The sequence below is a fragment of the Panicum virgatum genome, chromosome 8K (genome assembly GCF_016808335.1).
Source record: "Panicum virgatum strain AP13 chromosome 8K, P.virgatum_v5, whole genome shotgun sequence".
Classification (NCBI taxonomy): Eukaryota; Viridiplantae; Streptophyta; class Magnoliopsida; order Poales; family Poaceae; genus Panicum; species Panicum virgatum.
This window is the reverse complement of record NC_053143.1, coordinates 25204466-25229991: the sequence shown is the minus strand read 5'-3', so window position 1 is coordinate 25229991 and position 25526 is coordinate 25204466. Positions and strand designations below refer to the sequence as shown.

The following is a 25526-nucleotide window of genomic DNA, read 5'->3' as shown; positions in this document are numbered from 1 at the left end:
CAAAACAACTGATTAAATGGAAACGGTGTGACATTGTGTAGCGTTTAAACGGTGTTTAAACGGGCTAAACGACCTTAGGCGAATGATGACACTGATGGCATTTTAGTAGCAGAATGCAGCTCACTGTGTTTTTGGAGTCATGTTTGCCTTTGTTGCCTGAAAAGCTCTTTTGTCCAGCTCCATAGATGCCGTGACTTGTTCAGTAGCCTATGCTGTTTTAAACATCTCACAGATGCACATGACAAAGGGGAACCTAGCAAGTCAAAGGCATTATAGCCTACTACTGATTGTGTCTGTGTTCCTTTAAACGCCAACTGCTTACTGTGAAGGTTGTGGACACATTGCTCGCATCTCATTTGACAAAATCATTGTAACATCACATTACAGGATTTTTGTACATTTTTTTGCTATTATTGTAATATTCTCTTTGCTTATATTACTTTTCGTGGAAAAACTTTTTTTTTGCTGCTATTTTGGTGAGTCTGCTACATTTCCTTGTTCAAAATATTTCAGGATCTATAGTTCAGGTATCCCACCATGGATGGGCCAAATAACTGTCCTTCACCAAAACTTCACACAAGACTCAGGCTGTGGGAGTTTGCAGACCGTTATGTATTTGAACCAGTTGATGGTCTAGCTGACCTGTTGCTGTCAGTTAGCCGGGTTAATGGATCAATGAATCTAATAGAAGAGTTGCCACAGCGTGGCCCCTCTACGAACCCAAAAGTTCAAATAGTATTTGGTGTGATAGGAGTGCTCAAACTTGCAGTTGGGACATATCTTCTGGTGATCACTGACCGTGATTGTGTTGGATCCTACTTGGGGCATGCAGTTTTCAAAGTGATAGGCCTAAGAGTTCTCCCATGCAATAGTTCCATTAGTGCTTCTGCCGAGCAGGTATGATCATGTTTATTTATTCCAATTACAATGTTTCTGTATCTATTGCATTAATTGCATTAATCATTCAAGTATGCTATCTACAGAAAAATGTGGACACAGAATTTTCGGAACTCCTGGATGCTGCAGAGAGGACAATAGGCCTGTACTTCTCCTATGATTCCAATTTGACAGTAACGTAAGTATTGGATAGAACAATGACTTTTAAAATTCATTTTAAGAATCTTCTGTGTTAACAAATAAAGTATGTATGGGTCTAGCAAATTTAGTGATTTGGGTTTATTTTCTCTGTTGATTTATAGAATGTGCACAAGCTGATAATTTAATATCTTCTCTTGTCACTGAATTGCATGACTGTTATCTTTATCTCTTATTTTATAGTTCACAGAGGCTACATGAACTAGGTGATGAATTCAAGTCACTTCCACTTTGGAGACAGGTTTGCTACTTTTTTTTTATCGAAATCCAGTGTCTTCTTAATTCCTATGCATGACAGCCCCAGTCATATTTTTCCTATCGATTCTAGTTCTAGGCTGCTATTTATGTTTTGCATTGCTGCATTGACACATTTCATTCAAGATTCCAAACTTTTTATTATGATTGTTTGATTTTGATATCTATTGAGATAACAATGTGAATGAAGAAATTAATCATGAATACCATGCAGCAACATTAACTATCTTGTAACTCTCATAAACTAATATCATTTGCTGTGGTGTTAAAATTTGGTAGAAGAAGCTTGTTATTATGTTCTTTGCCATTGGGCAGCAACATTGTAGTTGTAACTCTTATAAACTATTAATATCTTAAATTGTGCTGGTCACGCACCTCATCGATATATCTCAACAAGAAGAACTAAATGCATGAAACCTACATTTGAACACGAAGAGAACACACACCAGACATTTCATCTTAAGCAAAAAGAAAATGTAAAGTTGTATAATGTGCACAGATCAAAGAAACTGCGAACATGTGAAGCATAACCAAAAACTCACATCTACAAGTGGTCAATTTTTGAAATGACTAATTTTGCCATCGGTAAGGTATAGTAGCTGAGAATCAAGTGGTAGCTTGTTTGGTACAGTATCAAGTACAGAGGTGAACATATTTTAGCTAATTTTCTTGCCTGCCACTGGCAGGCTCAGTACTCTCCTCTAAGACAACAAGGGGTCTTCTTCCATCCATCCATTTTTTAAGATATTGTATAATATGGCACGATTTTCCAAATAACACTTTGACCATTCATTTATCATATATTATATCACTTATGGTTATAAACTTATAATCATGGTAAAATATATTTGACTATGAATCCAATCATATAAAGTTTATATTATAATAATAAAAAAACAATAATCAAATTATTGGTCAAAGATTGCAAAATTTGAATCTTGATATATGTGTGCGTCTTATAAAAGTCGATGGACTAGTAGCTTGTAGATAAATATCTGCTTTTATTACCATAGCCTCCAGAACATTAGTTCACCACATATATATTATTTTTCATGTCTGTGTGTACACAGGTAGCTCAAGAATAAATCAGATTACATGGTTAACTTCATTTCATCCAAAAAACCTACACTACCCATCTAATTAGCAATCTTCAGTTGCCCTTCCAGAATGGTCCACCGCCGAAACTTCGTTTCAGCCAAAGTTAATGAAAGAGACCACGCATTAGAAGCAAACTTCATATGAGTAATCACTATCAAACTGAAACACAAAACCTACAGTACTATTCATTCAATGATTCGGTTTGATTTTCCAGCTTGCACTGCCCGGTGTTGATTATTTAGATCAAAGAGTGCTACACTAGCTCGCGAACAGCACTCGTGCTCGCATCGCCTCTGCGCGGGCGACTCGGGCAACTCCGGCACCCTCGCCACCCCCCGACCCACGCCGCCGCCCGAGCAGGTCGGTGGAAGCCCGTGCGGCCTGCGAGGAGGGCGGCGGCGGGGCCCTTTCCCCTTCCTTTGACGGATCCAGGTGGGCGCGTCCATCTGGGCCTTCCGAGGCGGCTTGCCGGTGAAAGCTGCGCTCCGCGGTGTTGGAGCCCGAGGGGCCACGGATCCGGCATGGCGCCGGCCGGATCCGGTGGTTGCGCGTGTGCCCATGGTTGCAGGGGCATCCGCCGGCGTCAGAGGTGACCGGCGACGCGGCGGAGGCACACAGTGGCTGCGGCGATGCGCATTCCGGTGCTCGACTCAGAGCTGGTGTGCGGGAGCAATGCGAGAGGGCCTGCGGAGGCGCGAACGACGCGTAGGGGCGCGGGAGCGATGCTTGCAGGCACGTGCGGCGGTACAGCCCCGCGGGGAGGCTGCGGCGGGAGCTCGCGGGTTCGCTCAGGCAGCAGCAATGGCCGGCTGTGGGCAGCGGCTGTTGAGGAGCGGCAAGGCCTGGTGAGGTGGCGTGGTAGTCCAGGGTGGCGGCTGCGCTAGACGGTGGCTGCTCATGCGGCCGCGGTGTGTGGCAATGCGACTGAGGGCGGCGCGGAGTGAGGAGGTGCGAGTTGGCCGTGGCGCGTGGTGGCACAGCGGCGCCACCGGCCCGAGGAAGACTTCTGTGATTTGCCGGTTTGTGGCCGTGCAGCTAGGGACGGGATTCTCCGGGCGAAAGTCTCGCCGGCTTCCTGCTGGCGACGGCGTCCGAGGGCATCGTTCTCCCTGTTGAGGGCGTCATCTTGGAGCCCATCCCTTCTGCGCGGTTTTCTCTGTGTGAAAGCCCTGTCCACTTGTTGGACGTGCAATGGTGACGCCATTGGCATCGTTACCTTCTTGGAGGCGTCGTTGGTGGAGACCCATCTCTGCCAGACGGTGGAAGGCTTGGCGGGGTGGCTCGGTGCAGGTGGTGGGCTCGAAGGGGGTTGCCGAGCTCATGCAGCAGCGACCAAATTCATGTTGGCAGCCGGGGGTCGTCACATGGATGTTGGTTTTGGTTGCTTGCAGCGGACTGCAGCGGCTGGCGTTGCTTGGCAGCTATCAGTGCGGCGTGGGACTATGTCGGAGGGCAGCGCTTGCAACACCAACATCGTGGGACGGCTTGGCTTGCAGCAGACTGTGGCGGGTTGCTCAGCATTGCTCGGCGACTTTGGTGTGGTACATCATCGAAAGACGGCGCAAGCGACAACTTGGCTTGCTAGTATGGCGGCAGTGGCTGTGGCGTGGGTGGTGCAATGTGCTGCGGTCGACCAGCGGGCACGGTTCGGCTGTTTGAGGGGGATCTTGGAACACAGGGCAACAATATTCATCATCCTGACGATTTAAGGAACGGATCCACGACACGAAGTACTGCGGCGGACGTGTCAAGGCCCCCGCGTGCGGTGCCTTCTGCGTGGCGACAAGAGTGAGGAGCAGGTCTAATGGTGGGTGTGGCGAGGCCCCCACACGTTGTGTCATCGCGGCGGTGAAGGTGAGGCAGCCTGCGAGAGGTCCGGATTTGGTGGTTTCACTCCGTCGGATGGTGTATGGTGGGGCAGCGGCACTACGACAACAGGTCCTGCATGGCGGTGGCCTCCTTGGTGTGGCGTGGTCTGTTTTTCTTGACTTCTTATCGACACGGGAACGTATTTCGATGGCGACTTCCTAGGCAGGAGAAGGTTGGTAGCCGCGGCAACTTGTCTTGCTAGGCCTCCATGGCCCTGCAGTTTTGAGTGTTTATCCGTGTTGATGCCCCAATCCAACCGGGTAAGACTTGAGGTGTGGAGCTCCCCGTGTTGATGCCCCGATCCAACCAAGAGAGTTGAGTTGTGGAGTTCCCCGTGTTGACGTCCCAATCCAACTGGGTGAGTCTTCTTTTTTGTTTCTTTTCTTTTCTTTGCCTATGGTTTTCCAAAACTGTAGTCTTGTATTTTTTTTCTACTATATCAATAGAAAATTGCACTATCTTGTGCCGTTCGTTCAAAAAAAAATCATTCAGATCAGAAAAGTTTCTGATTAAAGCTATCCATTCAACCTGCAACCCAACGAGAAAAAAAATCCAAATCAGAATCCAGATCACATGTGGCAGACGATGACAGATTAGATCAGAATTGAGAAAAATATTACAAAAGGCAGCATGGGTTCAATCGAACCATTCGTACTGAAAGCAAGGAAGGCTCACAAAATTGAATGATTGATTGAAGAGAAGGGTACATTATATAGGCAAGGATCGTCTTGAGTTTATAGAATACACCCAATCAATGGAGATCCTTGCCTAATACATATCAATGTACCATAAAACACACGGCAGCCCTGGCCAATGGCCGGTGCCTAAAGCCCAATGGGCCAGCCTAGTGTGTCACGTTAACACCCCCCGCAATCTGATCGTCAGCCACTGTGCACATTCAGACTAGTCCTGAACTCTGTGAACACCGAAGAAGGGAGGCCTTTGGTGAAGATGCCTGCATACTGAGATGAAGTCGGAACATGCAGAACTCTCAGATCACTGACAGTGACCCGAGTGAAGATCAATCTCTATGTTCTTGGTACGCTGATGCTGGACTGGGTTGGAGGACATGTAAACTGTACTGATGTTGTCGCCAGTGTGGCGCGACGGAGAGGTGCGCGGAGCTCCTGAAGGAGTTGGCGCAGCCATGTGGCCTCGGTGACATCATTAGCCACCGTGCGATACTTAGCTTCAGCACTCGATCTGGAGATGGTGTTCTGATGCTTCGAGGACCAAGAGATGAGATTGTCAGCAAGAAACACAGCATAGCCCGAGGTAGACTTGCGTGTATCCGGACAACCTGCCTAGTCGGCATCAGTGTTGACCCGTACATCAGTCGAAGAAGATGGTAGCAGCAAAAGACCAAGGTGAAGAGTGCCTCGAACATAATGGAGTATCCATTTGAGAGCTGCAAGGTGAGGCTCCCTGGGATCATGCATATGAAGACAAATCTGCTGCACAGCATAAGTGATATCCGGCCGGGTGAACATCAAGTATTGTAGAGCACCAGCCAGACTCCGAAAATCTGTAGGATCCGAAACAGGAGCACCATCAGCAGTGGCCACCTTAGGATTAGTATCAACCGGAGTAGAACACGGCTTGTGCTCTGCCATCCCAGTGCGATCAAGAATGTCCAGCATATACTATCGCTGAGAGAGGAGAAGGCCATCACCGCAATGATGAACATGCATACCAAGGAAGTGATGCAGTTCACCGAGATCCTTCATAGAAAACTCCTGCTGAAGAGCTGAGATAATCTGCTGAAGAAGCTCTGAAGACGAAGCAGTGAGGATAATATCATCAACATATAGCAACAAGTAAGCTGTGTCCGATCCGCGCTAGAAGACAAAGAGGGAAGTATCTGACTTGGCTTCCAGAAATCCGAGAGAGAGCAGGTGCGTAGCAAACCGACTGTACCAAGCCCGAGGAGCCTGCTTCAACCCGTATAAGGACTTGTTTAGATGACAAACAAAATTCAGATGGGTGGGATCCTCAAAACCAGACGGTTGCATGCAATATAATGTCTCAGTCAGTGTGCCATGCAGAAAGGCATTATTGACATCAAGCTGGTGAATGGGCCATTGACGAGAGAGAGCCAGAGAGAGTACTGTGCGAACAGTAGCTGGCTTCACCACAAGACTGAAAGTTTCTGAGAAATCCACACCAGGGCCCTGAGAAAAACCGCAAAGAACCCAGCGCGCCTTGTACCGCTCGAGAGACCCATCGGCCTGGAACTTGTGCTTTTCAAGATCCACTTTCTATTGACAATATTGGCCCTGGCAGGACGAGGCACAAGATCCCAAGTGTAGTTCTGCAACAGAGCCTCATGTTCCTCCACCATAGAAGCTGGCCAGTTAGGATTAGCCATAGTGCTACGATAGGTTTTCGGGATGGGAGACAGAGCGGCAGCGTGGAGAAAGGGCTGGGGAGGCATCCGATAGCCTGTCTTGGCACGCGTCGCCATGATGTGCTCGTTGCTCATTGGAGGAACAGCCATGGCGCCCTTGGGCAAGGACGGTGGACCGTCGGGTGCAGAAGCAGGAGCACGCTGGCGGCGCGAGTACACCTTGGTGATCTCGCGCATCGGAGGGGCGAACGCAGGGGACGCGGCCTGAGGTGGGAACCCAGGCGGTGGGCCATGGGGTGCACTGGTGGCCGAGGTGGTCATGCCGGCGATTTCTGGCGGGGCTGCGCGTGGCGTGGGAGATGGGGTACCTGGCAAGCGCCGTGTGGGTGGGACGTAGAGCGCGCGCATCGGGGACCCAGGGGGCGATGCTGTGTAGGGCGCTGGCGAGTCCGCCCTGAACTGCAGCGTGGCCGCGTGTGGCACGGAAGAGGGGGGTACCCGGCACGCGCCGCGTAGGCGGGATGTAGAGCGCGCGCATCGAGGACCTAGAGGAGGACGCTAGAGGCTCCGAGGCCCCAGGAGGGACCACAGAGGAGTCCGCAGCTGTCACATCCAGACAGCGGGGGAGGCATCGAGGGAGGAACCTGCAGGAAAAACTTTGTGCGTTGATCCAATAGGAGTGGGCACAACGTTAGTAGCATCCAAAAACTCAAAATCAACGAAAGGTAGCTTCATCAAAGATGACATGCCGGGAGATGATGACTCGATTTGTAGACAAATCAAGGCAGTGGTATCAAGGAAGACGCACAGGGTGGAGCGAGGAGCGAGTTTGTGTGGAGCAGTAGCGGAAAGGTTTGGGTAACACATGCAGCCAAAGACTCGAAGGTGGTCATAAGCAGGCGGTTTGCCTAGATGGGCAAGGTGCGGCGTGGAGAAGGCGAGGGTCTTGGTCAGCAAGATGTTAAGGAGGGAGGTCGCCGTGGAAAGGGCCTCAACCCAGTAGGAGGGAGGCATGGCGGCTTGAAATAGCACGGAGCGAACGACATTATTTATAGAGCGAATAATACATTTAGCTTTACCGTTCTGAGGTGAGGTGTAAGGGCAGGACATGCGGAAATGGATGCCCTTCCCTTGGTGAGAAAGAATGTGCGGGTACTGGAGTTGTCAAACTCTTTCCCGTTGTCGCACTTAACTGCCTTGATGGTGGTGCCAAACTTGGTGGTGGCGTAGGTGAGAAAGTTGGAGAGCGCGCTGAAAGTGTCACACTTAAAGCGAAGAGGAAAAGTCTATAAATAGTGAGTGCAATCATCAAGTATGACCAGATAATATTTATTTAAATCCAGAGACGCTAACAACAGGAGACGTCCATAAATCACAACGAATAAGATCAAACTGATGAGTGGCATGAGATGATGACGCATGAAAGAGGAAACGAACATGTCATCCCAAATGACAAGCATGGCATAAGTGTGAATAATCCTCTAACTTAAATGAGACACTAGACGCGAGCTTCGACAAACCTCATGACCGGGGTGTCCATGATGCTTATGCCACAGTGGAGAGGTAGCTTGGGCGACAAAGGAGCGAGTTGCTGGGAGGCGCACGGGGTACAACAGCCTAGAGCTATTGCACCTGACGATCTTGGTCCGTGACGGAAGGGCCTTCACAGAACAACCAGCGGGGTCAAACTCAACAGAGCAATTGTTATCGGTAGTAAACTGGCGCATAGAGATAAGATTCTTAATAATTTGTGGTGAAACAAGAACATTATTAAGACATAAAGAAGGAGATAACTCTGTGGAGGCAGTGGCGATAACAGGAATAACAGAGCCGTTACCAACAACAATGGATGAAGGAGTAGGATACCGCGGGAAACAGGCATGCGAAAGTATGTGAGGTAGAGAGGTCATGTGTGAAGTAGCACCTGAGTCGAAGTACCACTCGTTGGAGGGAAGCTGGTTCAGCGACGCCGTGCTGAACACGAAGGCCAGCGACTGCTGGTCCCAAGAGGGGAGGCCGGCCATGGGATGGTACAGTCCTGGGGCGGTCCAGTGGTCACAGGAGGGGCAGCAGCTTGCTGCTGCTGCGGGGCAACATACGGCAGCTGCGACGGGGCGACATACTGCAGTTGCTGCTGGGCAACGAATGCCTGCAGCTAGGCTGTGGGATGGGCGCCAGAGGCGGGCGGGGACCAGGCCACATCTGGATGGTCCCCGTCCACGGATTGTAGAAGGTGGGCCAAGAGGCCCTGTCGGGGCGGCCTTGGCTCCGAGGCGCTGCTGTGACGCGGGGTCAGGGGTCGAGCCGCCGGACCCACTGCCAGTGCAGCCGCCACCGCGGCGCTTGCTACGACGATTGGCGGGCTTGCCGGTCGCGGCCCCTAGAGCCAGAGGCGGCCTGAGGCTGCTGGGAAGGCGGCGATTTGGAGAAGGCGGTGAGGGCGGTAGCCCGGCCGGCGAGGCGCTCACCCAGCATGAGTTCCTCCAGGGCGAGATCATCACGCGCCACCAGGAAGGTGGGGAAGGGCTCCGATGTGAGCGTAGCGGTCGTTGTGGCCGCAGATCATGTTGAGGACGAGGGTCCGGTCAGAGATGACCTCCCCGAGCGTGCCGAGGTCGTCAGCCATCATCTTCAGATGCTGGCAGTAGTCGGTGATGGAGAGATCACCCTGAACAAAGTTGCGAAACCTCGTCTCAAGCTGCATGACGCGTGTCTCCCGGTTACCGAGGAATTGCGATTCCACGGCAAGCCAGGCATCCCGGGCGGTGGAACCCTGAGAGTAAATGACTTTGACGGGGTCGTCAGAGAGCGTGCCGAAGATCCAGGACTTGACCACGCAATTCATGCGGGCCCAATCTGAGGTCATCGGGACGGGAGCGTCGATGTGGACATGATCCTGGAGGGAGAACTTGTTTAGGGTGAGAAGAAACTGATCACGCCAGCGGCCGAAATTACCGGAGTCGACGCCGAGGACGATGGAGATGAGGCTCCGGATATTGTTGACAGCGACAGCCTGCGCATGCAAGTTGAGGAGGGCAGCAGCCTCGTGCAACAGCATGGCGGCTTTGAGATCAGAGGGGCCGGTAGAAGAATCCTTCGGGGGCGGCTTGGGGGGCGCGGCAGCTCGCGCTGCAGCCGCCCGTGCTTCGGCGGCGTGGGCAAGGGCAGCGTCGCGGGTGCGGGTAGCAACCGCGGCCTCCTCCTCGGTGGCGCAGGCGAGCACTAGGTCGGCGTCGTACGCGGCCTGCCGCTCCTTGGCGAGTCGCTCGGCCTCTGCAGCGGTGGCGCTGGCCTCGTCCTGGAGAACAGGGGCGCCAGGGGCAGGGGCCGTAGGGCGCCAGTGGCCGGATCTACAACAGGGCAGGAGATGCAAGTGCGGATCTACGACTAAACACCAGGAGGGATGCGCAGGACATGTTCTTACCATGGGAGGGCTGGTGCTGCATTATCGAGCTGACACGCTTCGTCGGAAGGGGCAGTGGAGGCAGGGCAGTAATGGCTCCTGTCATCGCAGCGGAAGGAAGAAAGGAGGGGGTGGCACTGGTCTTCGCAGCCTCATAGGGAAGCACGTGGCAGCAGCAGCAGCAGCCACTGCAGAGGAGGAGGCCATCCAAGCTTGGGAGGTGTCGGGATCCGCCGTCCCGGTGCCCCGTGCCACTCGCTCCATCGGGATCTACTGCTGTGCTGCTCCGCTCCGCCTCGTAATGCCACCGCTCCGCCGGGATCTGCTGCTGCCCATTCACTCGTTGGAGCCATCGCTGCGTGAGCTTGCGGCAAAGCTCGTACTGCTGCTGCTGAGAACTGTGCAGAGAGGGATAAATGTGGGAAGAGGGAATGGGTGGGGAATGAGAGGAGAGAGACTCGGCGGGTCAATAAAAAGAAATGGAATTGTTGAAGCTTTTTGGCGGGCAAATGATATTTGACTTTGGATGGTGGGAAAAAAAAATTCACTCACTTTCCCTACAGATCCATAGGATTTACTAGGAATATAGGAATGAGACTACCATTCTGGTTCGTCCTCACAAAAACACAAGATTCCTAAGGAAAGTAGAGTTCCCTACCATTTTGGAAAGAACCTCCTACGGAAACAAACTACCTTTACAAGTCTCCAGATTTTCCTAGGGAAACAGAATAACTGCATGGAGACCGTCACATTCCAGTAGTGAAAGTAGCATTTAAGTGTCAATGTTTTCAAATTTAGGTTTCTACATATGTAGATTTTGCCCTTTAGTTGTCAGGACACCATGCTCATTGGTACTATGTTCTGCAAATTAAGCTAAACCAAAGTACCTGTTCCTGGCAGACAGACAGACAGACAGTAAATGTTTATAGATCAAGTTAGAATTGTTATGGTATATAACTAAAAATAAGTGGCAATCTGAGTCATACTATTAATAATCACATGTAGCATGCTATACTTTTAACATGTACTATTTTCTGATTACTCTTACACACTGCATGACATTAATTGGAAACATTTCTTTCAGGCAGAACCAAGATTTCTATGGAATGGCTATTTGTTGGAGCCACTTATTGAGAACAAAGTGAGATTAGATTTCTGTTTACATAATTTCCAGCTCTAATGGATCTAAGTGACATTAGTTTTGATTCATGTTTTGTCCCTTCACAGATGCACCAATACTTGTTACCTGTCATCCAAGGAAGTATCCTCGGCTTGTTGTAACGACTTTTTGATACCTTAGTAGTTTATAAAATTCATTTGTTCTATATCTGTATGGGTTAAAATGTCAATTTGGGCTGAAACTTAACTAAATAAAAGGTTTTCAGAGTATTCATGCAGAAGTTAGGTCAGAAAAGGTAAATGTAACTCTGATTGCACGAAGGTGCACAAGGAGGATAGGTGAGAACTACCAAGCATCAAAATAAGTTTGATCACCAGTTTCCTTCAATCACATTTTAACAATATTCTGGACTTGTTTCCTTTATGAGGCTGTCTTCTTTGCCGAAGGTACGCGGATGTGGAGGCGAGGAGCTGATCCAGAGGGTTATGCTGCAAACTTTGTTGAATCAGAGCAGATAATGCAATCAAATGGATTTACAGCATCCTATGTACAGGTACATCTCTTCACACAATGTAAAATCATTATTTGCTGATTAAACATTTCGGATGTTTTAGGGCCTTAGCTTCCTTTTCTATCTTCTTAAAGTTCTATTATGCTTAATTGTTTATGTTTTGTTAGTCTTCATAGTTACCTGTTATCTTTCTTCTTCTCCTCAATTAACTCATTGAAACTAATTTGTTGTTTCAGGTTCGAGGTTCTATGCCTTTTCTTTGGGAGCAGATTGTTGACCTGACATATAAACCCAGTTTTGATGTTGTAAGAGTAGAAGAGGCGGTGAGTTCTCTATGTTTTTAGGCTTTATTCAGTTTTAATAAACCTTGTTCTCCAATAACCTCTATCATCAATAAACTTTTTCTCGAATGGCATTCATCTTTGATGCACTTGAGTCCAGGGCTGTTAATCTTTTTTCGATTCTAATTTTTCTTGAAAAAAATCTATTCTGCAGCCACGTGTACTTGAGCGGCACTTTCATGATTTACAAAAGAAATATGGAGCTGTTGTAGCTGTTGATCTTGTCAACACAGTAAGTACTGAATTTTCAAACTTTCAACTCACTCATGCTTCCATTTTCAAATGAAAAAAACATTTATTATGCTTCCACCTCTACCTTGTTGGTGGTTTTCAATATGACAGTGCTTTTTTTCATGTGTAGATTAAATATTTCTTCATTCATAAAAAGTAATTTGCATACTGTCATACTCCCATTGTCTTATTTTTCATATTTCATTACTTAAAATGGAACTAAGTTATCCCCTTTAGGTTATGCTGTACGTTTGATGAGTCATGGCATGTTTATTTATAAATATTCTTCTTAATAATTCTGAGCATATGCTTCTTTGTTGGCCCAAAGAAGCTAGTTGATCCTTTCCATGTGACATTCAACTTTTACATTTCTGTGCAGCATGGTGGTGAAGGCCGTCTCTATGAAAGATATGCAAAGTCTATTGAACCTATACTCAGCGAAGATATAAGGTGACATTTCGTTGCCCTCGCTACTATTTCCGTATTGCTGTTTACTGTTGCTAACTGTGCTATATCCAATTTATTGCAGATTCGTGCATTTTGACTTCCATAAAATCTGTGGTCATATTCATTTTGAGCGCCTTTCTCAGCTCTACGATCAAATTGAGGATTATCTCAAGAAGCACAAGTGTGATATTTTACATGATTTACTACTTTTTAGTTTTTAGTCTGTACTTTTGGTGTTATTTTTACTCTATTGCACTTCCCTACAGTCGCATTTGTGTCTTGATTCCTGACTTGGCTAGTTCACGATGCTATGTATTTACCATATTAGAAATAACTATTAGTTCTCCATGCTTACAGCAGAATGAGTGCTGTTGACATGTGGATTTTTCTAACTAACTTAATATCAAAATATCCATATTTTTGTGCTTTAGTTTAGCAAATAGATCTTCCTTTAGTAGTTCTTAGGTTTTAATATTCAGTCAAAGTAGTGGAATACTACTTGTCTTTCGTTATACACTCAATGGTTTTGTTTATCCTGTAGGAGTATGGAGAATCAATTCTGGATCTGAAATACATCATATATTTTGACAATTATCATACTTTGTTATAAAAGCGTCATAATGCTATGTTCACATGGTCTCACCAATTTTATTGGATAGGTACTTCCTCTTGAGTGATAAAGGTGAGAAAATTGAGCAGCAAACCGGCACTACAAGAACAAATTGCGTCGACTGTTTAGATCGCACTAATGTAACTCAGGTACATACTTCCAAGTTCAGTTTTGTTATGCCATTTTAGGTTATAAACCATCAATTTTTGTCAAAGAAAATTCTTGGTTGATACAATTTGTCCGGTGTGGCATCATTATCGATTCCGACTTTTACCAAACTAATAGTAGTTACACTGGTCAGATTCGATAGTGATACATTCTTCTTTCTGTAATGCAACCTAGATAGTTAGATGCGCTGACAAAAAAACTTGTCTAAATAACACCAAATGATATGCTGCTTATGTGTTCTTTTACCTTCAAAGTCATTAATGCATTCATCACATGCCTAAGATTGTCTCAAAACTATATATCTAGGCACACAATATGAACTGAATCATTTCGAAAGTATTTGTACTTTCATGTTGACATATCCTCTTCTATGGGTCCATTGTTATCTCTATTTAATACTTTATTTATCTCAATTCTAATCATTGCTATGATGAATAACAGAGCATGATTGGGAGAAACCTTCTGGAAAGCCAGCTCCAACGAATAGGGGTTTTTGGTGCTAATGATACAGTCAGTAACTTTCCAGATTTTGATGCAAATTATAAAGTTTGTAAGTATTATGTTTGATAGTTATTAATCATGGTTGCTACTAATGCTCCAGCGTGTCCATGACCAATAATGCTTCATTACAGTGTGGGCCAATCATGGAGATGCAATAAGCACTCAGTACTCTGGAACTCCGGCTTTGAAAGGAGATTTTGTTCGGTAATTTCAACAGAACTGATTCTATATATTCTCATTTCTTAAGTGCATTGCAATTAATTATTTCTACCTTTGGTATCATAGCAGTTCAGCAGCTAAATTTTTCTACGAAACTGTATAGATTTGAGGATCCCGCATTGCACTGACTCCTTTTGAGTTTCACCTTGGCATGCCTTAAGTAATGTTCTATTTCTGATTCTGTGCAATGTTCACATCATTATCGGCACTACCTATCTAGAAGTTGGCTAGTTGCTCTTCTTACATTCTATCGTTTCGTTGATAGAAAACAAATCAAAGAAACGCCATATTTAGAATGCATGAAACTCATGGGTGCTGTACGGTGGGAATATTGCTCAACTAATCACAAATGTTACTTGTGTTGTAAAATATGTTGGCATATTATAAATTTTTTATATTTATATTTTGAAATTATACATTTTTTGTCTCCTGTTCAGCTAGCATGTTTTAATTTCCTGCTCAGGTGAGCTACTACTGCCTTATATTCATATTCTGTAACTGGAAAATTACATTCTTTCTTATGTTATCCTTTTTTGTATTTGTTTTATCCACTAGGTATGGGAAGCGAACTACTCAGGGAATTTTAAATGACCTATGGAATGCACTTGCTAGATACTACCTGAACAACTTTGCAGATGGTACAAAGCAGGTAATTTGCTTATTTTTTGTATAAGCACATGAATGTTTCTGGAAAAGATTTGTACACAATGTGGTGGATAGGGTTGGCATAAATTGTCAACATATTGGGTCAAACCGAGGCAAGTTCTCAATTTTGATTAAAAAATGATTGATAAAGATATCCTTTTCATATTCATGTAAAAAAGAAAATTAATTGTGTATCGGTAGGTATTTGTCTTTAATATGCCATAAATTAATCATTTGTAGTTTCTATGTGTTATGTGGGGCAAACATTATGTACGTCGTGCTAAGAAGGTGGCAGGTTAAGCCACGTGTATCTTTCACTAGTTGGTAGGATAGTGAGTTTGAATAGATTCGGTTGTTAGCAAGGTTAGTTCGGTTAGCTTCAGATAAGGCTTGTTAGCAGAATTGGTTAATAGATTGGTTTGTTGGCAGCTTGTACGAGAAGGTAGCTATGCTGGATATATATCCAGTCGTGTAATCTGAAAACAACCATGCAATGAAAGTATCTTCATCCTATCTCTAATCCCCTCAAGCGTAGAGCAGGAGGGACTTGATCCCTCTCCTCTATCGTCATCTACCTGGCTAGGTCGTAGCCATCACATTGGTATCAGACGACCAACTATCCCACGCCATGGGTGACGAAGCTAAAAACAAGGCTGCGGCCGACTCTTTGGCAGCAACGGAGAAGGAACACCAAGAGCTCATGGCAGCTCTCCTCAAGAAGTTCGACGTCCTGACCGCGCTTGAAGATCGGCTCGGCCGCATCGAGACCACACAAAAGCAGATGATCCTGCACTCCCAAGGTCTAGAGCTCCTCCAGCAGCGCAAGGAGGGACCCCTCGGCAACACACGCTTCCACAAGTTGGATTTCCCAACTTTTGATGGCACAGGAGATCCATTGCCCATCCTCAACCGTTGTGAACACTACTTTCACGGGCAGCACACCATCGAGGAAGAACAAGCCTGGCTAGCGGTGCTCCACCTCCACGGATCAGCGCAGCAGTGGTACGTGCAACTCGAGCGGGATGAGGGCGTTCTGTCATGGCGCCGCTTCTCTACACTGCTCGATGCGCTTCGGGTCGCCCCTCAGATTCAATCTGCTCGGTGAACTGGTGGCATGCCGACTCTCGGGCACCATCGCCGACTACCAAGATCGCTTCCTGGCGCTTCTCACCCGCGCCGGCCCCCTCACGGAAGCGCAGTAGGTCCAGCTGTTCATTGCCGGGTTAGGTGAACCCCTCAGCATTGATGTGCAGCTTCTTGGACCCCAATCGTTGGAGGTCGCCATAGTTTCGCCCGCTCCTATGAATGTCGTGAGCAGATGGCGGCACCTCCACCATGTGCCGGACGCTCGACAGCGCCACCCTCTCGCGGCCTTCTCCCAGCCCCGCAACCGGTGGCAACCACCCCGTTGGGATCTACGTCAACACAGCCCCAGGGGTTGGCCGCCGCACCGCCCAGCACTGCCACGGTGGCTGGCCGCACCGTGCGCCGCCTCTCACCAAGCGAATTGGAGGAGCACCGCCACAACGGACAATACTTCAATTGTGATGAGAAGTATGTCAGGGGCCACGACTGGGTCTGTGCACGCCTCTTTGTCTCGGAGATAGCGGGCGATGCCGCCGCCGCCGCCGACGCAGTGGTGGACGGCTCCGACTCTGCGCCACAGATCTCCTTGCAAGCAATATCAGGAGTTCGCACCCGTGACACCATGCAGGTAGTGGTCCAGCTAGGCCACATCATGGTGACTGCCCTGCTCGATTCCGGCTCCACCCACAACTTTGTGTGTTTCATCCCGCGCAGGCCTGTGCTTCATCCCGCGCACCGATCTGGCAGTTATGGTGGCCAATGGTGATCGTGTTCGTTGCCTAGGTGTGTTCCGTGACGCCGCTTCTCCATCAACGGCGAGCCGTTCCGCGCCGACGTCTACATGCTACCCCTTGGCGGCTGTGACATGGTGTTCGGCGCAGACTGGCTGGCCACCTTGGGATCGATCCTTTGGGATTTTGGACGCCAGACTATCGCTGTGGTGCTCCAACCGGCGTGTGCGCTGGTGCGGCATGGCCGGGCCAAGCGGTTCACAACTCCATGCGACCCAGGGGCCGGACCTCCTGGACCTCCTCCTAGACGAGCTCACCGACGTGTTCGCTGCTCCGGAGGGATTGCCGCCACCCCGTGCCCGGGATCACTTCATCCATCTCCTGCCGGGCACCCCACCAGTGGTTGTGCGCCCCTACCGGTATCCACAACTGCAGAAAGACGAGTTGGAACGCCAGTGCCATGCCATGGAGGAACAAGGTCTCATCCAGCATAGCTCCACGGCTTTCTCTGTGCCGGTACTCCTCGTCAAGAAGTCAGATGGCACCTGGAGCCTCTGTGTGGATTTCTGAGCCCTCAATGAGCACACAGTGAAGGACAAATTTCCCATACCCGTGGTTGTGGAGCTCCTAGACGAGTTACATGGCGCTAGATTCTTCTCCAAACTCGATCTCCAGTCCGGCTATCATCAAGTGCACATGAACCCGGATGACATTGCCAAGATGGCATTCAGAACATATGATGACTTATATGAGTTCCTTGTCATGCCATTCGGCCTCACAACGCGCAGGCCACGTTCCAGGCTCTGATGAATGATGTGCTACGCCCGTTCCTCCGTCAGTTTGTGCTCGTCTTCTTCGACGACATACTGATATACAATGCATCCTGGGCGGAGCACCTGGGTCACATTCGCGCCGTGTTGTCTGTCCTTCGCCAACACCAGTTGTTCCTGAAGCGCTCCAAGTGTTCCTTTGCCAAGACATCCATGGCATACTTGGGCCATGTGGTCTCGGGCCAAGGCATCGCCATGGACACCAGCAAAGTTCAGGCGATCCTGGACTGGTCAACACCATCATCGGTGCACGCTCTCCGCAGTTTTCTTGGGTTGGCCGGCTACTACCGCCGTTTCATCAAGGAGTTTGGCTCCATTGCGGCCTCGCTCACCAACCTACTGAAGAAGGATGCGTTCCAATGGTTGCTAATAGCAGAAGTGGCTTTCAAAGCATTGCAGCATGCGCTCACGACGGCGTCAATGCTGGCCCTCCTCGACTTCACCAGGAGTTTCATCATTGAGGGCGATGCCTCTGGATCCGGCATTGGCGTGGTGCTCCATCAGGATAGCGGTGCGATTGCCTTCGTCAACCGGGCGCTCCCTCCACGGCATCGCGGCCTTGCAGCTTATGAGCGGGAACTCATTGGATTAGCCCAAGAAGTTTGCCACTAGCGCCCGTATCTTTGGGGTCGTTCTTTCATCATCTGCACTGACCACCAGCCCCTGAAGTTCATCCTCGACCAGCGCCACCATCCCACAACATCATTGGGTGATCAAATTCTTGGGTTTTGATTTCTCAGTGGTGTACAAGATAGGGCGGACAAACGTCGTGGCAGATGCCCTCTCTCTCCGTGACGCCGACATGGTCACTGTGCACGCCATGTCCGCGCCATCATTTGATCTGCTCACGGAGTTCCGGGCGGTGGTTGCTAATGATGAGACACTATGCAAGCTCCGCACGCGGCTGGAGGCCGGTGAGCTAGGGGAACCATGGCAGGTCGTGGATGGGTTGGTCACCTTCCAGTGCCACCTGTTTGTGCCTGCCACATTCTCCCTGCTGCCATCGATCCTCGCTGCGGCTCACGACGACAACCATGAAGGCGTTCAACACACACTCCATCGACTCTGCCGCAACTTCCATGTGGCGAACGCCCGCGCCGCCGTACAGGACTTCGTTCGCTCCTGCATCGTATGCCAGTGGAACAAGGTGGAACACCTTCAACCCATCGGGCTCCTGCAACCATTACTGGTTCCCCCGGCGGTCTGGCAAGACGTCAGCATGGAGTTCATCGAGGCACTACCAAAGGTTGGGGTCAAGTCTGTCATCCTCACCGTCGTGGATCGCTTGTCCATGTATGCACATTTCATTCCATTGGGGCATTCATAAACGACCGAGTCGGTGGCGCGAGCTTTCTTCACCGAAATCATGCGCCTGCACGGCAATACCGGCGTCCATCGTCTCCATCCGCGACCCGGTGTTCACATCGGCATTCTAGAAGGCCCTCTCCGCTATGTCGGGCTCCAAGCTCCTGATGAGCTCCGCCTTCCACCCTTAAACCGACGGACAGACCAAAGTGGTGAACAAGGCTATAGGTATGTACCTCCGCTGCATGACAGGCGACCGTCCTCGCCAATGGGTCCGCTGGCTTCCATGGGCTGAGTACATGTAAAACACTACCTTCCATACCACTCTCAAGGAGATGCCGTTCTGTGTCGTTTATGTCCGGGATCCGCCAAGCTTGCGCTCCTACGACCACGGCGAGATCAGGGTGGCGGCGGTCGCCTAGTCCATGGCTGAGCACGACGCGTTCATTGCAGACGTACGTCTACTGCTCGAGCAAGCTCAGGCGGTCGCAAAGGCTACCTATGACCGCTCCCATCATCCACTGCAATTCGCCGTTGGCGATTGGGTATGGATTCATCTTCATCACAAGTCGCATGGATCTCCGACTGAAGCCACACGCGGCAAGCTGCGCCAACGTTTCTTTGGGCCTTATCAGATCACCGAGAAGATTAACGATGTCGCGTTTCGTCTGGCCTTGCCGCCTAGATCTCGCCTGCATAATGCTTTCCATGTGGGTCTCCTCAAGAAATATGTGGGTCAGCCACCGCAGGTTCCTCCGCAGCAACCTCTGACTCAAAATGGTGCTATAGTCGCCGTTCTAGCAAAGGCGCTAAAAGCTCGCCTGTGTCGCTGCGTTTGTCAAATACTGTTGCAGTGGCAGGGGCTTCCTCCATCAGTGTCGTGGGAAGATCTACTAGCATTCCAGGAGCAGTATCCTTCCTTCCAGCTTGAGGACAAGCTATTGCTCGAGGGGAGTGATGTTATGTGGGGCAAACATTATGTACATCGTGCTAAGAAGGTGGCAGGTTAAGCCACGTGTATCTTTCGCTAGTTGGCAGGATAGTTAGTTTGAATAGATTCGGTTAGCTTGAGGTAAGGCTTGTTAGCAGAATTGGTTAGTAGATTGGTTTGTTGGCAGCTTGTACGGCATGGTAACTATGCTGGGTATATATCCAGCTGTGTAATCTGAAAACAACCAAGCAATGAAAGTATCTTCCTCCTATCTCTAATCCCCTCAAGCGTAGAGAGGACTTAATCCCTCTCGTCTATTGTCATCTACCTGGCTAGGTCCTAGCCATCACACTATGCATGATGATATTTGGGTTAATTGTATCGGTGCCATTACAATTCTTCAAGTTCATTGATTTACCATTACAATTCACCTATTTGAAAATATGCTATTACAATTCATTCTTTGCTTGAGACATGCCATTTTATACGTATTTGATTCTCCTGGACCGACGTGCAATCTCTGGTATTTTTGTATGGACCAAAATGCCCTTGCTTCCTCTCCACCCTCCACTCACTTACTTGTGGACCCCACATGTCAGCTTCTTCTTCTTTCCTTTCTTCCCCAGCCGTTGTCGCCGCCCTCCACCCCCGGCCCTGTGCATGCGCCCAGGTCGTGTCGTCGGAGGTGGAGTAGACGCCGGCCATCGGAGCAGACGCCGCGTGGATCTCCAGCTTCCCCTACATGGGCTCGTCAGCCATGAAACCGCCCCCCTCAGGACCAGCACTTCCTCTGGCTGGAGCTTGGAGACTAGGGCCTTGGTGGCGGCGCACGCGATGGGTGGGGACGGCGGCGACAAGTTGGGCCTCAGCGGCCTCGAGATCTGGGGCTTCATGCATCATGCCGAAGGAGGCTCCACCCACGCCGGCAAGCCCCGGAGCAGCCTAGAGGAGCGGGCCAGTGGGAACACCGCGCACAACGGCGCGACCGACACACAAGCCGGCGACGGATCCCCCGGCCGCAGCGGCCTTAGTGTTTAAATCGTCGGGTGGTGGTGGGCCCTCGACGGTCCTCGCCACGGACGAGCCCGAGCGTGCGGTGCTCCTCGTCATCGCCAGTGGTCTTGGAGGACTTGGAGGACGGGAGGCGGTAGAGAACGCCATGAACTTGCCCATGAGCTGGTGGCCGTCCTAGATTCGTCACCAAGCTGGAGAAGAAAGGAAGGAGGAAGAAGATGACATGGGGCCTACACGTCAGCTAGGAGGAGATGAGAGAGGCAGCAGAGGCATTTTGGTCCATACGAAAATATCAGGGCCTGCACGTGGGTCTAGGAGAATCAAATATGTACATAATGGTACGTCTCAAGCAAAGGACGAATTGTAATGACACAATTGTAATGGCACATCTTCAAATTGATGAATTGTAATGGCAGATCAGTGAACTTGAAGAATTGTAATGGCACGGATCCAATTAACCCATGATATTTAAGCACTGAGAACCATGCATTACATGGCATCATGATTTGGACGCGCGCTTGGTAAAATTCTCAAGTCAGGGTTAGTTTGCTTCATTAGGTGGGTAGGACATGGTAGAATTGTATGTTTTACTTGTCAGTATATTTTTTGATGGTACCCCAATAGCAAATCAATGGAGACAACCCTTTTTCTATAGGGTGTGTGTCAATGAGGGGTACCTATACATGGATTTTTTAGATATAGCTCTCTTCTATCAAAACATGTCGTCATCGGGATAAGAAAAGTTGCATCAAGCGCAATCATTCCTTATTCGATACATGTTGTCTTATATAGGATGCCATGGATCTTCTTCAAGGACATTACATCTCCTCTGTTAGTAGGGACATGGCCGCTCCAGTTAAAGAAGGACTTCTCGAGAATTATGCTGTGAGTACAATTTGGACTTACTCTTTTACAAGATGAGATCATCATAATATGACTTCCTAATTGTAAATTCTTCCAGTAGCGCATACCAAATAAAAACAACATAATTCTAAAAAAACATTTTCTTTGGTATTATGTTGGTAACTTATCTTACAAGGAACTACCATGTGCGCTTTCACAGTTGTAAATAAGAATTAAGGAATAAACTTTTTCATAGTTCAATGCAGCAATTCATGCAAGTTACATCATATTTTGATTGCATATATTACTCCCTCTATTCGAGAAGGTAAGAGGTATTGGTTTTGTCCTAAGTCAACATCTACAACATGACATTAGTTTCATTAAATCCACCATGAAATATGTCTTGATAATGCATTCATTTGGTATTATAGATGTAATATATTTTTATGTAATACTCCCCCCGTCCCAAAATAAGTGTTCATTTAGAAAATTTAAGACACATCACTAGCAGTGAGAAATGACCTCGTTGTACTTATAGAAGTTGTGATTGAAAACCGCACTACTTATTTGGTTCTCTAGATCCTCAACAAATGCAAAGGCAGTGGAACTAGAAAATTACCATCCACTAAGCATTTGATTGCGTCCATGCCCTTCTTTATACATTTTTTTCTTGATATTTGGTAGTGCTTTAATTGAGTGGACAAAATGACAAGTTAAAAGAATACTCTTTGTGGGATAAAATTTGAATGATAAATGGATACTTATTTTGGGATGGAGGGAGTATTGGACATGGTTAGATAAGGTTGACTGAAGAGAAAAGCAAAATGTCACACCCGGTTTTTAAAAGAAAACCGAATGTATAACTATATGTATGTCAAAATCAAGTTTCATATATATAACGACGTTATAATGGAATAATGAGCAACAATATCATGTAATTGAGACTTACAGTGAATAAAAGCCTATCAGAGATACACAGCTTATCCTGAAAACGACGGCTCCAAACTTCACAGGCAATCGACTGGGAATTGCGTATGCCTAGAACTCAGCAGCATCTTCAGCTTCATTGCAACTTTCTTCTCTCAGCAGTGTTGTTATAGTAAGGGTGAGCACATATCGTACTCAGCAAGTATATTAGAAAATAAATGATATGAAAGGCTTAAAGCAAGGAATAAAGACTGGCTGAATAAAGCGGTAAGCATTTTAATTTATAGTTGAGCATTAACAGTCTAATTACTATTCATGTTTGAAACCATCCCATATTTATGAAAAAAAAGTATATGTCCGAATAAACAAAAAGCTTGGAACATTTAATAACTGAATTAATCAATGATTTCCATTAAGTAGACATGTGAGGGTCCGAGTCGCTCTTGACCGTGAGCACGGCTGATATATCAGTTTTGACTCTGCAGATGTTGCACACTTTCACCACAAGTCGTGTCTCCCTTTGTGCCCGGGTTTGCAAGTCCCTTAAACACTTCCTTTGGTGAGTGGCAGGGATTCACTACGAGGCCTTTACAAAGACTCCCTAGCCAGTAGTAGCCCGCTAAGGTTTCAGCAGCTGCGTGAGTGAACCTCCCCCAAGGCGTGACCAAAACCCAAACAAATATTACACCCTTGGTAGGCAGCGAACCCCTCATCACAGGCTCCCCTCATGCACTTTTCGGTAAGCTACTAACAAGCTAGAGACATCTAATTAATCAGCCAAGACCAGAGCCATATAGTTGTTGTGGTTGCGCTGTTTTCCCGGGTGGTTCTCCATGGTTGATTTTAATCAAGTTCACAAAATCACCATATTGTTCCAAAATGTATCAATTGTAGAAGGAAGTCTCAAGTATCATTGTTATAAACCACCCATAACTATTGCTCAGCAACTAAGCAAACTACCCAAAAGATTTTATAAAAGAAACCCGGCTATTCAAGGACATGGATAATCAAACAGGATAATAGGTACCCATCGAATTAATGCATGCAAGCGTAAAATAAATGTTATTAGGACAAAATATGATCAAGGAATATACTTGCCTTAAATCCAGATAATAACTGCTCAGAGTCTTCAGCTCTTGTTCTTGCATCTCTTCATCTTCACAACTCTCGAACTGCGTTCCTTCTACTCGCGACAAGCATTGGCACAAACATAGAAGAAACAAGCAAACAAGCACAACTAAAAAAAGAGCACTAAAGAAAAGAAAAGCATTACAAAAATGCACTAAAGGAGAGAAGTCGGCCAGTGAAGATCGAATTTACCTCTAGGATTTTAGAGCGACAGTTCTTATCGTCGGTGATGACAAAGCAATATCACCAACAGAAAATGCCGAAATCGAGATAAGACTCCATTTCAAGCGCGATTTGATCAAGGTGAAAGATTAAAGAATAGGGAACTCGATGAGGGAAAAAATGAGTGGGGTCCAGTCCAAAAACAAAAGATAAAGGATTTTAATCACTTAGAATATATTTTTAGGATGAAAATAAGTATAGAAAAGTCTAGATAAATCTTTTAATCCATGAATAATATATCCTGAAGATCTGAAAAAAATACCAAAAAAAATCCTGGAGATAGTTTGGGACATGAGCAGTTCAAATAAAATAAATGAATCTTGTCAAAAGAATTATAGAAATTTAGCACTAAATGGATTCAGCTCTAGGGAAATGAGAAAAATTTCCAGAAAATTCTGGAAAATACTCAGAATATTTAGAAAAAAGGACAATTTTATTCGAAAATATATTTACAACCCAAAATTGAAATTTTGGGGTGTGACACAAAACCTCTTACATTTTAAAATGGAGCAGTACTTGATAATAAAGGCATTCTTGTTGGAGATTTCTTATTAAGCGAATGTACATTCTTACCGGTCATCCATGTACCCTAGTTTTCTGTATTCTCTCTGCTACCCTTAGACAAAAAAAAAAGAACACGCCCTTCACAGACTTGGAGGCGATGCATAATTTGGTTAATCTCTCTGCAGCACATTAATCTTACAATTCCCCCTTTTGCAGTCATTCGGCCTTGCTTTCGCGTTGATTTTGGTAGCTGTTATGTTCATGATCATATCACTGAGACAAGGTAACATTTCTAACTGAACACTAATATTTTATTATTTTTTGAAGAAAATTGAATCATCAATTGGTCATAGTTGCCTGTTCTTGGGTTTACATGCTTCTCTGCCAATCAGTGCTTATTTCCATTCACCATCTTTTTCTCTACCTACCACATAAATTTACCAGAAATCAAGTAAATAAATGCAGATTTATTCAAACCTCTCACTGAAAGTTAATGAGAAAATTTGTGAATTGATATCCAGTGGGCAGTAAAGAGAACTAGGTAAAAGTTCATATGTAATAGCCATCGGCAAAAATGAATTTCTGGAATAGTTAGATTTTTTTCCTGCTTCAGGGGAATTAATGGACAGATTGTCCATCGTCAACTTTTGCATGTTTTCTGAACCATAGTTCAAATTTAGATGTTGGCAAATGTGGAAAACTAACTACTTGATGACACTCCAGCACGGAATGATGCCCGCCACTTGGTGCTGTCACTTCTGTGGGCTGGTCTTTGCATCGGCATATCGCAATATGTCAAAACCAATGGCCGTATGTTCTGCAATCGACCACGTTTCCACCAGTCACGCCATTGATCGGTGCAGACAGATCATTTCTACATCATGGGAGCTTGACAACTTGCTGCAACACCAATTTTGTGAAGATTCTATTCATTTCATTCTTTCCTAAAGAACTTGTATTCCTCAATTTTGTTTCTATCCCTTATATATTTTGCACATTGTTGCTATGCAAATCGCCTCTAAACATGTTGTATCACCGACATATATGTCGCTCAGCCCGTCATGATGATGTCTTCCCATATTTTCCGCAGGGAACCAAAAGAATTAATGTTATTCATAAAATCTCACGGAATAATTCTTTGCAGA

The 25526-nt window shown here is 47.1% G+C and overlaps 1 protein-coding gene across 1 annotated transcript; it reads left to right on the top strand.

The window, feature by feature from the left end:
* Nucleotides 1-523: 523 nt before the first annotated feature.
* LOC120646234 (phosphoinositide phosphatase SAC7-like) lies at nt 524-25461 on the top strand. Its single transcript, XM_039922903.1, has 18 exons — nt 524-897; nt 984-1075; nt 1279-1336; nt 11152-11208; nt 11295-11328; nt 11445-11525; nt 11634-11740; nt 11935-12021; nt 12194-12271; nt 12650-12720; nt 12800-12898; nt 13377-13476; nt 13937-14045; nt 14128-14200; nt 14771-14864; nt 21550-21642; nt 24598-24664; nt 25105-25461. Exons 1-18 carry the CDS (start codon nt 538-540, stop codon nt 25233-25235), a joined length of 1791 nt encoding a protein of 596 aa, XP_039778837.1. The 5' UTR covers nt 524-537; the 3' UTR covers nt 25236-25461.
* The last annotated feature ends 65 nt before the right edge of the window (nt 25462-25526 follow it).

Bases quoted from the DNA above. Each gene is read 5' to 3' on its own strand.
- LOC120646234 (XM_039922903.1), top strand. From the start codon at position 538: ATGGATGGGCCAAATAACTGTCCTTCACCAAAACTTCACACAAGACTC. The intron at 898-983 runs GTATGATCATGT...TGCTATCTACAG, and splicing joins TTAGTGCTTCTGCCGAGCAG to AAAAATGTGGACACAGAATT. The intron at 14,865-21,549 runs GTAATTTGCTTA...TGTCTTATATAG, and splicing joins TTGCAGATGGTACAAAGCAG to GATGCCATGGATCTTCTTCA.